Genomic DNA, 12801 nt, shown 5'->3' on the forward strand with positions numbered 1-12801 from the left:
GCTGACAATAAGGGCCTACGGCAGGGATTGGGGCGTGTCTTATTCAGGAATATGGTAGCTTTTCCTAGTGCTATGGTGTTGTCACCAGCTGATGTCAGTCACAGTGAGGATGGGCTTAAGCTGCTTATCCGAGATGATCTTTGGTCTTAAGGTCATTAGTTGGTACTTTTAGACTGAACTGCAAACCCAGACCATGGAGTTAAAGAACCACAACCTTTATTTGCATGTAGATCACTGCGGTAAGAAATGGAAGTCAGGAGGGCGCCTGGGTGGCTCAGTTGGTTAAGCGACTGCCTTCGGCTCAGGTCATGATCCTGGAGTCCCTGGATCGAGTCCCGCATCGGGCTCCCTGCTTGGCAGGGAGTCTGCTTCTCCCTCTAACCCTCCCCCCTCTCATGTGCTCTCTCTCTCATTCTCTCTCTCTCTCAAATAAATAAGTAAAAAAAAAAAAAAAAAAAAAAAAAAATGGAAGTCAGGAGCTTCTGATGACTGGTGTGTTTGTGATCAGCGACAAGTGCAGAGTGCAAATGGAACTTTACAGAATGTTTGTGTTGACTCCAGCACATATGCCCATGTGTGTGCACACAGAGTTGTTTAACTGCTTTGTAATCCATCTGGCTAGCTAATGTGTGGTATAAAACTCTTGACTTGTGGTATGCAATTACTTTGGACTCTCAAATTGAAGGCTTAAAAACTGTTAACTGATAATACCTAAGAGTGAGGTTAGGAGGAAGTATTTTGTTTCCTCTGTTTTAGTGTGAAATCTTGATACAGAAGATCTACTCATAATTCGAACCAGCATTTGGTGCTGGTCTTCAGCGTTAATCATCATAACCTTCTATGTGCTCCTCTCTGTGAGATATTTCTGCACAGGACCAGACATAAGGCTTGGTGAAATTAGGCCTTTGACCTACAGAAATCCGACAAGTTACCTTAATATGCAAAGAATAGCAGAGGTCCTCAAACTGAGGGATGCTCAGTGAGCAATACATCTGCACCTACCTAGTTTCGCACAGAAAATGCCTGCACTTACTGCCGCTGATCCTACCCATGTCCTGGGGGAGATCAAATGGCAGATAGCCCCAAGGGGATGGGATGGTCCCTGCATGTTTTACAACCCCCCAGTCATATCACTTTGCAACCCAAGCATGCTACATAATAAGGTTGTGGAAACCGCCTTTGAGTGAACTAAGTCGCCCGGATCTAACCCCCAGGTTCTGGAACAGTTATGGTGCCCCTAGCACCATCTTGCTCCTTTTCCCAGATGTTGTAATATACTAATATGCCGAGACCTCAAATGTTTATATTTACATCACGATGACATGCTGTGAGGCATGTCTGATTGCAGGAAGGGATGAGCTGGGGCCTACGCTGGGTTGGAATATGAGAAAGCCCATATGTGTTGCCTAACACAGCTTCTAGGACTTTTTTGAATACCCCTGAAATACTGATGTGTGGAGTACTGATGGGAGTGTGCCATTAAATTGTGAAATTTGGGTCTCTGCTTTATAGGATTCTACTACTTCCCAAGCTGTTGGCTTGGTGCTCAGTAAGTACTCCTTTAAACTGGTACTGAACTTGTGGAAGGTCTGGAAAGTTAAATGCAGGACGATGTCAGCGTAAGTGGACTGTCACTGCCATCTTGAACCTGTAGCCTTCCATAGAGATGATGTTGCCCTTCAAGCTTTCCTTAGCCTCAGTCTCCTGCTACAGATTTCATGGGATTCTGTCATCTGCAGGGATGTTTCATGAAGCTCCCTTTTATGTGTTCTTCCTTCTCTCGTGATGATAAGGACCCTGTTCCTGCCACCATCACATCTGAGAATGGATCACTTTCAAAGACCAGTGCTGGCTCCACCAGATCCCAGCCCCCCACCTTGCGAAAAGCCTCCAATAAGGAGGATGATGCACAGGTGCATCAGAGATGGACCGTATCTTAAACCCATGTGCCTTTCCAGTTTCTTGATATTGCTGGTATAAAAGACCAGGAGACCGTTATATATTGAAACGGGCTCTGACTGGGACATCTGGAAGCCAGGGTTCTGGCCCTGGCTCCGTCACTAACCAGCAGCCCCAGGTGAGCTGATACCGGCCACCATGCCCGGTGCTGGGACAAATGGAGATGGAAGCAGGATTCTGGAGGGTCCTTTCTCCCTGAGTTTTTTCCTTACCTGCCCCTCGAAGAGGTGATCTTTATGCTCTGTGCTCCAGCTCTAAAATTCTATGATTCTGAGTTTCCTCTGTAGCTCAAAACATTTACCATGTGGACAGATTTCTCACGTATATTCCCCTGGCAGTGTTTGAGTGCTTATGATATGCTGGGCACACTACTATATGCTTACATGAACTATCTCCTTTAATCCTTTTCCCTGCCCTCCTCCTCCATCGAGGGGGAGCCCAGAAGGCCTTAGGCTCAGCAAGTATGGGGCTCAGGACCCAGCACAGACCTCGGCTGGTACTTGGGTGCATGATGGAGACATGAGGGGGTGACCCAGGAAAGCCCATGGAGAAGGCAGGGCTGGGCCTTAAGAGATGGGCCTCTCAGGATGAGCAGAGAGGAGAAATTCTAAATTCTAGAAAACGTGCATTACTCCAAAAAGACACTCTATAGTTTCTTCTCCCCTAGCCACCACTGAACTCCTTTCTGTTCCCTGGACATTTCATGTAAATGGAATCATGCACAACATGGTCTTTTGCATCTGGCTTCTTTAACTTGGCATGTTTCCAGGGTTCATCCATGCTGTCGTGCATATGGGGACTTCATTCCCCTAGGTCATTGAACAGTATTCCGTTGTACGGATCTGCCACGTTCTGTTTATCAGCTGATTGATATTTGCGTTGTTCCCGCTTTGTGACTGCTGTGAATAATGTGGTTATGGACTTAGGTGTACAAGTTTGTGTATGGATGTGTGTTTTCAGGTCTCTTGGGTATGTACTGGAAAGCTACTTGGAAAGTCCAAGAGATCTTGTGTTCAGTGTTCTTCCTGTCTTTGTTTCTAGTTCCCACTAGTGGCTAACCTGTTTCACGATGACAAGGACTCCGTTCCTGCCACCACTACATCTGGGAAGGGCTCTTCTTCAAAGATCAACATTCGCTCCGCCAGACCCCCCCTGAAAGCATCCAACAAGGAGCACAAGAAAACTGTGGGCCACCAGGTCAGCCTCTGGCAGGACGCTGTGGGTCAGGATGCACGTGACCAGGCCGGCCTGTCTGCAGATGGAGGATGGCTGCAGAGTCAGAGGGAGTCCAGAGCAGCCTCCTCATCCGCAGCCTCAGCCCCCAGCTCAGTCCTTATGTCCTCTTTGAAGAAGGACACTGGGAAGCCCTCTCTAGAGAGAACAGACCGAAAAGAGAAAGGGGATGAGTATAGCCCCAAGCAGTGCATTTAGTTCCCCTGATAGGACCACAGAGACCTGGTAGAGGAGGCAAGAGGGTCCTAGAATCCACAGGTTGGGTTAAAGAAGTCTGGGGACTAGAAAACTGAAGCCCCTTCTGTGGGGTCTTCGTGGGATTCTATGTCCAGCCCGGCAGCCACGAACCTTTCTCTTGCAGTGGACTTGCCTGTTCTAGACTTTTCACATTACTCTCATAACTTCCAGGACGCCCAGGCACTGGAATTTGGGGCTCCCCGGCCTCTGGTTTAGGAATAACCAGCCTCCAGTCACCGTGATGACTTCTGTCCTATGTCCTAGCACTGACCTCCTCTCATCTCATTTGATCTACCATGCTGGGTTAGATGTGTTAGCAGCTGGACTCTCCCCCATTTAGTTTAAAGAGTCCTAATGCCTGAATGTGGCAGGGCCTTGATTTTGGACCTACAGCAAGGCAGGAGTGTCAGGGAGAATCTGACCCCGGGTCTCTGAATTTTGTCCCGTCCTTCCTGGATTCATGATGATGATAACGGTATCAACAACCATCACCACCCATCTCTGGGCCTTTGTTAATTCTACATCTGCAGAATGTTAAAAATAACTGGGCGCTGACTCTTGTCTCTCCAGTTCCGTACCTCCCTGCATCTGCTCATGGAGACCCTGAATGCCACAACACCACACTACGTGCGCTGCATCAAACCAAACGACGAGAAGCTCCCCTTCCAGTAAGTGCCTGTGCGGGCATTGGCCAGCTGCCTCTCGGCTGCAGTCAGGCTGATCAAGCCTGGCCTCTTCATGTTTCCTTCAAAGTTCAGGTGGAAGAGAGTGGGTTGGGGTGGTCTGCAGCAGGATGAATAGTTGATCTTACACTTCACAGATGGTTTACGTGCTAAACACAGGCCAACAGACATTTACCAAGTTCCACCTGTCTGCTGTCTAGAAAGATGCGAGAGGATGAGAGGATATAGTTCCCTAATCACACGGAGTTTACAGTGGTGTTGAGTGTGCATACCTGAATCAAACAGAGAACCACATAAAAGTGTGTAAATGTAGATGTACCTGTGTCTCATAGCAAATATTCAATTCGGAGGTGGCAGGATAGCTGGAGTGGTCAGAGAAGATGTCTTCCATGGGGGGAACCTTGACCTCAAATGACGTGTTGAGTGATGAGACATGATGGTCCTATTTCTCACATCCCCTCTACCACTGAGCTTCCAGAGTTATTCATACCTACTCACCTTCCCCCACCCCACCCCTCCCCTCAGCCTCCTCTGGTCTAAATTCTTCTACCCCTATCTTGGATATCGTCTGCCAATTCTATCCATGCCCACACGGTTGACCCCACCCAAATCTATAAAGCAGTGACTCTTCAATGTCTTTGTTCATCTCTGGTTTCTGCCAAATTCCGGACCAGACTTTTTGAATGCCTCCTGAGGTTTCATTGGCTGATTCACATTCAACATGTCTGAAATCAGACTCCTTGCCCCCGCCCCCCCTTCCACCTGATTCTTCCCTCTTCCTTATTCCCCAATGTCCAGTCATTGTCAAAGTCTCATGGAGTCTGCTTGAAAATGTGTTATTTTGGTTCCCTTTTCTCTTCCTTCTTTCACCTTGTTATAGACTCTGTTACTTGCCTGGAATACTGCCCTAAGTCTTTAGAACAGTCTCTTACTTGCCTCCCCAGCCCCGTTATTCCAATTGCCCTGAGTCACCACACAAGCTGTATCTTCTGGTCAGAGGAGGTATATTTCTAAGTTTTTAAAGCACTTCATTCCTAGCTTTCTGACTTCCTTTTTCGTCCTAGCATAATTTCTTTCTGGGAAATATAATTTCTTTTGGCAACTCTGTCCAAGTGAATATCTGAACTCCCCTCTGCCATTCCTGTTATTTCATAAAGCTTGACCTGCACTCAGATGGATCTTGTGCTGAAAAAGGTCAGGAAGACAACACCGAGTCCGCCTTCTTTGAAGCATGCTGGTTGTTGACTCTTTTCCCTTCCTCCCAATTTCTGAGAAGTGGTTAGGAATTCCTCCTGTGTGACATCTGTTTACCAGCTGACTCCGGAAGAAGAGGCTATTAGAAGGGCAGCATGCGTGAAAGACTTCGATTACGTGTGAAGGGCAGGAGTGGCATGCAGGGACCCCGGAGAGGAGAGTTGAGGGCTGGGTACCAGCTCGGCCGTCAACCAGCTGTGGACTTGTGCAGTTAGTTCCTCAGAACCTGGTGCCCTGCCACCTTCTGGATTATCTTGCTGGAACTCCTCTCCCAGATGAAGAGAGATGCTGGGGGCTTTCAGAATGACTGTCTAGTCCTGATGGGCCATGTTTTGCCTTCAGGACCCAAATCGCCCTAATAAAGTGGGGAGAATACTGAACCAGGTCAGAGCACCTGGATTCTAGTTTGGGCTCTACGACCGATTGTTTGGCTGATCCACAAGTTAGCCCTATACTATTCGTCGCCTTTCTTCATCTGCTAAATGTAGCTAAAGCAGATCATCCTGATGAAAGAAATCAAGGAGATGATGTAGATGATTTGTGAGAAGCATAAAAATTTTGATGAGTAAAATATATAACCATTATTTAAAATACATTATTTAAAAAAAAATAAGTATATATAATTCCAGAAGGGAAGTTCTGTATAACTCCCCACCCCATCCCCTACAACTGCTTTCTCATCCTTGGCATTTTGGGCCAGGTAATATGTTATTGTGGGGGGCTGTCCTGTCCATTGTAGTATTCTGGTGGCATCCCCATCACTGTGACAACTAAAAGTGCTTTATGATTGCCAAGTGTTCCTTGGAGAACAGAATCGCATCCCCCAGTGGAGGACCGCTGTCCTACACCACGTGCTTTGATAGCATCCCTTGTTGGAAAAGTCTTTTTCCCTCTGCTGCTTCCTTTATTCAAAAAACATCTATCATACCCACTATTCACTGGACACTGGGCGAGGACAAGTGGAATGACAGAAAGGTCCCTCATCCTTGAGGCGTTGCCAGTCGCTAACCACGGACAACAGCATAGAAGTGACCGCCAGAGGGTGCTTGGGGGTGCTAGGTCAGGGGGGTGCTTACGTGTGCAGGGAGGAGGTGGCCTGGGGGAGTGTGATCCCCCTGGGATCGCTGGTTGGAGGAACTAGCCAGTTTCCTGAGGGCCAGTCCCCCGAGCTCAGAAGTGGACAACCCTGGGAGTCCCGGGGACCTCGAGTGTGACTGCAGCATGCCACAGAGCCTGGAGATGGGTGGGAGCGGGCAGTGTGGCAAGAATTGGGGGAGTGGTGCGTGACTGCTGAGGGGAGCCGAGTTCTCAGCTGCCGGCTCTGCTGAGCCTGCACATTGATTGGGAGGAGAAAGTACAGCCCTGTGTTTCAGCGGTTGGACCCTAGAGATCTTTGGTGACTTTTTCAGTCCAGAATTAAGTGTTGCTTGTCTTCACCACAGTCCTCCAAAATTTAATAGGGGGGGGGAGGAGCTGCTTTTCCACTCCCGCGGACCTGGTAACACATGCAGGGAGGCTGACGGAGAGATGCTGGTGACAGTGAGCTTTCTTTACCATCAAAGAGATAAGCTTAAGATACAGAAGGCTGGCTGGCTTTACACATCCCCTAGGGGGTATGAACAGGGAAAGAGGGTGACAAGATCTTTTTGGTGCAGTGTCTGCTGGTTTTTTCCTAATAGTGGTCTTCTTTTCTATCACTTAGTCCTTACAACCAACCGGTGAATTCTATTTGGGCAGATATTCTCAGTTTCTGTTGAATAAATGAGGAAAAGGAGCTACAGAGAGGAAACGTTGCCCAGAGTGGCATAAGGTGTTGGTGGCCGTACCAAGTTTTCTGCTTTGCCCTTGCTCTCTTCCCCCATCCCGTGGGGAAGAGAGTGTTGCCGACTCGGGAGGAAAGTGCGCGTGTGAGCAGGGCAGTGGGGAGGACTGCAGGTGGGCCCCCAGCCCACAAAGGACGAGGGGTCACAGATGCTTGCCAAGCACGCTGCCCATCCCCGGCGCACACAGGTTGAATCAGACCCAGGCCTGGAGAGCACAGGTGCAGAGAGCCTCGGGGGGAGAGGTCTGCAGCCCCCAGGATGCCTTCCCCGAAGCGCAAGCACGCCCACCGTGAGTTCCTAACTTGGGGCCCAGGTGACCACCTTCGAGATGAGAGCAGCAGAGCCTGCCTCCCCGAGGCTGCCTCGGGTCACTCCAGGTTGCAAGTAGCCTTTGTGCCCCATGTTCTCAGACTCCTCACTACCACTGCACATTGGTGAAGGTTTTTCTGGGACCCCAGAGCTGTGCTATGTCCTGGCGACAGCTCAGAACTGCTGCAGAGGGGATGATCCTAGTGAGAGGCTCCAGGTATCGCAGAGGCTCCTCACCTATATTCCTTTGGTTTTCTTTCATCCTATAAGACCTTCTGCTGAGGAGCTTTTTGCCTGTTTTAAAAAAAAAAAATGAAATTAACTCCTCTGAAGTCACTGCCTTGCTCAGGACTGTGAAGACTTCAGTGCTCAGTTGTCCCTTACTCAAGAGCCATGGGTGCCGTGGGACCGGAGTAATCAGGAGGACTTCCTGGAGGAGTTGGGTGTCCAAGGTAGCAGGACTTGGGCAGGTTCGGGGACAGCAGGAGACCAAGGGGGCACGGGCCTGGAGGACAGTGTGGGTGTCTCCCGGGACAGGGAGCCCCAGGGCTGACCTGGAACACGGAGAGTCCCTGGACTCAAGGTCAGCTCGTGGTCTTCAGTCACCTGGAAGGTGCCTGTGGACCCAGTGCCTCTGCCTCGAGTGACTGCTGGGTCCTTGGTGTAGGAGAACAGCTAGTACTGGGAGCTGAGCAGCTCATACAGAGAGGTGGGAAGGCAGCACAAATCTCCGGTGGGGAGCTGTAATCCATCCTGCGGAATCCTGAGTGGGCCCAGCTGCTGGGAAAACTCCCAGAGTTGTCAGCGAGGTGGCAGACATTGGTGGTAAGAGGCTGCCCCCTGGTGTCCTAGAGATCAAGCTGCCCAGCTCTCGCCACGGGGCAGACAGGCCTCCCGTCAGCTTGGCCGAGATATGTGCTACAGCCAATGAACGTGATCTGGGGATCTGAGCCTCAGCCCTGCCTGCCGCCCAGTTCCCAGAGCAGGAGCGCAAGACTCGTGGCCCTGGGCTCAAACTGAGCTGAGGAACAGCCCAAACTAGAGAGATTAGTTCAGCTGAGTTCTTTCCCCGGGAAGACCCCACCCCCCACCCCCGCTCTGATTGCTCTAGCCACCCCTGGCCGCTCTCCCCCCTGGCCTCTTACAGCACCATGGTTCTCACCTACGGCTTTGTGCACGTCTATACACTTCTCTCCCAGGGCGGGGACTCTTAGCCCAGACCACGTCTGATTGCTGATTGTACAGTGTCCTATGCGACGTACGTGTTGGAGTACTTCCCAGTTTTGAGGGCTAAACAGCAGTTTAGGGCACATGAGTTGTTGAAGACCTGGCTCAGGTCTCTGAAGACGGGAAGATCAGTTTCTTTATCTTAACCAGGAAGTGGTAGCAGCAACGATGCATGTGTGCTAATGTTGTCCTCGGTGCTGGTGCAACTGCTTTCCTGGGCCGTTAGGTTTCATCTTGGCACTAACCCTAAAAAAGGGACACTACTATTATCCCCATTTTCTAGGTGAGGATACTAAGGCCCGAGGAGGTGATATTGCCTTCCCGAGGTGACACATGCAGCTGGTGAGTGACCAGGTCACAATTCAAACCCAGCTCTGCCTGGCCCGAAACTCACCCTTCTAACTCCTGAGCCAAATACTGCTTGTGGTGAGTGTATATGATTTGGCCTTTGAACGCAGATACCTCCATGGGTGGAACTAATAAGGGAAGGCTCTGGAGAGGAGGCATGAATGGGTCTTGGATGGTTATGCCAAGAAGATGATGACGTATCCCAGGTGAGACCAAGAATGTGCACAGAACTGGGGTGCGGATATGGCTCATGCGCCTGCCAATCAGTGTCCTTTGTCAGTGCTTGGCCGCTGACTTTGTGCTCAAGGTGCGCGATGGTCTGTGTCTCGGTGCAGGAAGAAGTCCTCTGTCCCTCTCTCCTGATCCGTTTCTTTGCCAGCATGGCCACTCACAGCTTGTCTTACTGTTTTGCAGCTTTGACCCAAAGAGAGCAGTGCAGCAACTCCGAGCGTGCGGGGTGTTGGAGACGATCCGAATCAGCGCGGCCGGCTACCCGTCCAGGTAATGCGCCCACCAGCCACGCGCCTCCTGGAGCAGCTGGAGCCTGGCTCCCCAGGGAACCCGTCTCCACGCTGTCAGCCAGAGACCCATCCTGCATAATAAAGTTCCTGGACACTGAGGACCCAGGCAGGATGCTGACAGGAGAATATCATTTGGCCTGGGAAGCATGGGAGTCCACGGTGGCAACCTCTGGGGCAGCTTTTCCCGTTTCAGATTGGCACTGGTCTGGGCGAGGGGTGAGCTAGAGCTTCACTCCCATGTCGTTCCCTTTACTTTTTTTTTTTTTTTAATTGTTAAATACACTTATTTACTGTCTGAATCACTTTGAAGTGTACATTTTGGTGGTGGTAAGTACATTATTTGTACATTATTTGTGCACCCATCTCCGGAACTCTTTTCATCTTGCAAAACTGAAACTCTGTGCCCATTAAACACTAAATCCCCATTTCCTCCCCCCTCCAACAGTTGGAAGCCACCGTTCTACTTTGTGTCTGTTTTTGACAACACTGCGTCCTTCATATACGTGGAATCCTACAGTGGTGGTGACTGGCTTCTTTCACTTAGTCTAATATCTTTAAGGCTCCCCCACGTAGCATGGGTCAGAATTTCCTTTTTGTGGCTGAATACTATTCCATTGTATGTGTAGACCACTTTTTGTTTATCCATCCATTTGTCAGTGGACCCCTTTACCTTTAAAAACAGAATCAAATCTGTGATGGAAAATACAATCTTGAATTTCAGAAACCACTATCAAGATCTAATTTGCTCTGTGGATATGTCCTTGAGCCACCTAGAGTCTGTTGAAGCTATGTCAAGACTGGATCTTTTCTAGATGCTTGCCTGAAGTAGGAGTGAGGTGTGGATAGGGACCTGTTAGCTCTCGTGAGGTCATACTGCATACCAGCATCTCACAGACCAGGTGTCCTCTGCTGTGGGCTGAGCTGAGCCAGTGTAGTAGCCCAGAGCGCATGGTGTTTTCCCCAGGGACCCCTGTCCTTGGAAGTCCCGTATGTGTCAGGAGGTGGAGGGAGCTGGAAATTGGGAGGAGGACGTGCGGGCCAGGCCTCCCTCCCCGCCATCTCCAGCTGGAACTTGGCCACTGTGGTGGAGGAATGCCTTCATAGCAACAGGTATTGACCATGCAGCCATGTAACCAGCAGCAGCTCCCAAATATTAGACCCGGGAAGGAAATAAGTGATGGAATTAGGAGTTTGCATTTGACGCGGAGAGCACAAGAACTGCCACTAATCTGGAACCCCCAGGCAGCTTTTACAAAACCCAGCAGGTTGGAGCATTGTTCAGAACGATCTGCTCTGGCCAGAGTGGAAGACTGTTTGTGTTTTCTTTCAACCAAGTCTCTCCCTGCTCAGGAGAAAGACAGGGAGTGTCCTGGGGCTACATCTCCTTTCCCGAGCCCCTGGGGTCTGAACACAAATGGCTGACAACTCCATGATGAAGGAGGTGAGCCATGCTTACCCTTCTCAGGTGAGGGCTCTGGCCTGCCTTCTCCCTGTCTGCCCTGCAGGGCCCAGCATCCATGTTTTGATTGAGGGAATGGGGCTCAGGCCACGGGCACAGTAGCTTTGTCTTGAGTTCAAAGAACTGTGGTCTAGCCAATTGGATCAACTTCCAGTGGCTGCTCCTAGCACAGCATTCAGATCCAACGGGGTTCATACAACTTACAAATGTGGCAAGGACCTTAGGGAGCTGCCTAGCTGCTGCTTCTCAGGGCGTGCTCCCCAGGCAGCCAGGCTCCACCCCTGCTTCTGCTCCCCTATCTGCTGGCCTCCCCAGAAAAGTCTGTAGTCTACCATCTTCAGTCCATTGTTTCTCAGAATTGCTTTGCAACCCGTTAGTGGGTCGGGAAATCAATATAATGGGTCATGACCGGCATCTTATTTAATGAAATGACCCGGGATGGAAAATAGAAGATGGCAATTTGTGGTAGAAAGGGTATTAGTGAGCTCACTTCAGCTTTATATATAGACATGGCTGCATCATGATGTAAAACACTTTTGCTAATGAGGCCCACAGAAGGAAGTGAACTGCTCAAGGTCACTGTGGCCGGGGTTGAGTGAGGACTTAGAACCCCCCTTCCTCTGCCCGGCTGCATGCTTGTTGCCAAGCATCTGACTGCTCATGTCGGTGAGGTGGTGCCATCCAAACGGGGATCAGAGGAGAGAAGAGCAAGGGTAGGGTTTTCTGTCTGCTCCCTGGGGCTGGGCCCAGACCCGAGGCTTGGAGTAAAACTGCACCCTGCCGGCCCCCATTTGTAAATAGAAATCCAGACTGCAGAACTATGTGTGGCCTGGGCTAGAGCCGGAAGAGCCTGTGGTTGAACCCTTGGCCTTTGGAGTCCGGCCTGGCTTGCGTGGTCCGCTCCCATCCTCCTTGGCTAGGTAACCTCAAGCGAGTCGATCTCCGAGCCTGGGTTCCCTTATCACGAAGTAGTTCCATCATAGGTGATTGAATTGAAAGACATAATGCATCTAAAGTCCTCCACACGTTGCAGGCACCTAAGCATTTAATAACATGTTTATCACTCATTAGATATGAGCAAGAAACTGCATCCTTATGGATGTAATTATCAGGATAAAACAGGCCTATGCTAGAAATGTTTAACTTTATTTTTGTGTCTGATGTGCCTGGTCACCTCAAAAGAGCATTCCAAAGTTCTCTAAGGAATTGAAAAGGCGGGTCTAAGAATTACCTAAAGTCTGTCAAAACTAGAGCTGAGATGTCCCATGTTCAGCTGTTGAGGGTCCTTGTGCAAGAACCTTCGGGATCACGGGTCCTCACAACCATGTGCTTTGCAGCACAGAGGCCTCCAGGTGAGCCGAGGAGCCCAGGTGCTCATCTCTGTCTCTCACATAACTGGCGCTGCTGGGGGGCTTGTCAAGCGGGAGGCGTGAACGTTGGGACCCTGCCACTCCAGGGGGAGAAGAAACCAGGGAAGCGTGTGAAAATGAGATACTCTAGGGCAGCTGAAACTGGGGGGATCCATCTCAGGATGTCAGGAGTCACCTGTTTTGCCAAGAACTTTCTAAAACAGTGAGTTGTTTGATAGTAAGACGAGTGCTTTGCAGAGGTTGTGAACCTCTTGTCTTGGAGACCATCAAGGAAAAGCCAGGAGTCTGGGTCCAATGCAACTAGCTCTAGGCCATGCTTTAGGCCGAGGTCGCCGTGCATCTCTGCTGCCTCGGATTCACCCACTGAACTTGCAGCCT

At 50.1% G+C, this 12801-nt stretch overlaps 1 protein-coding gene across 2 annotated transcripts in view; it reads left to right on the plus strand.

The window, feature by feature from the left end:
* The window catches only part of MYO5B (myosin VB), a 334942-nt gene that overhangs the window by 241756 nt on the left and 80385 nt on the right, over positions 1-12801 (plus strand). For both annotated transcript variants that reach the window (XM_054510300.2, XM_064577622.1), the window contains exons 15-17: positions 3001-3156; positions 4000-4097; positions 9488-9574. In XM_054510300.2, the coding sequence (XP_054366275.2) occupies positions 3001-3156; positions 4000-4097; positions 9488-9574 (341 nt within the window). The remainder of the gene's footprint in view (positions 1-3000; positions 3157-3999; positions 4098-9487; positions 9575-12801) is intronic.

Source organism: Mirounga angustirostris, unplaced genomic scaffold (genome assembly GCF_029215605.1).
Source record: "Mirounga angustirostris isolate CCGP_5_RB_7025 unplaced genomic scaffold, mMirAng1.0.hap1 SCAF_14, whole genome shotgun sequence".
NCBI classification, from domain to species: domain Eukaryota; kingdom Metazoa; phylum Chordata; class Mammalia; order Carnivora; family Phocidae; genus Mirounga; species Mirounga angustirostris.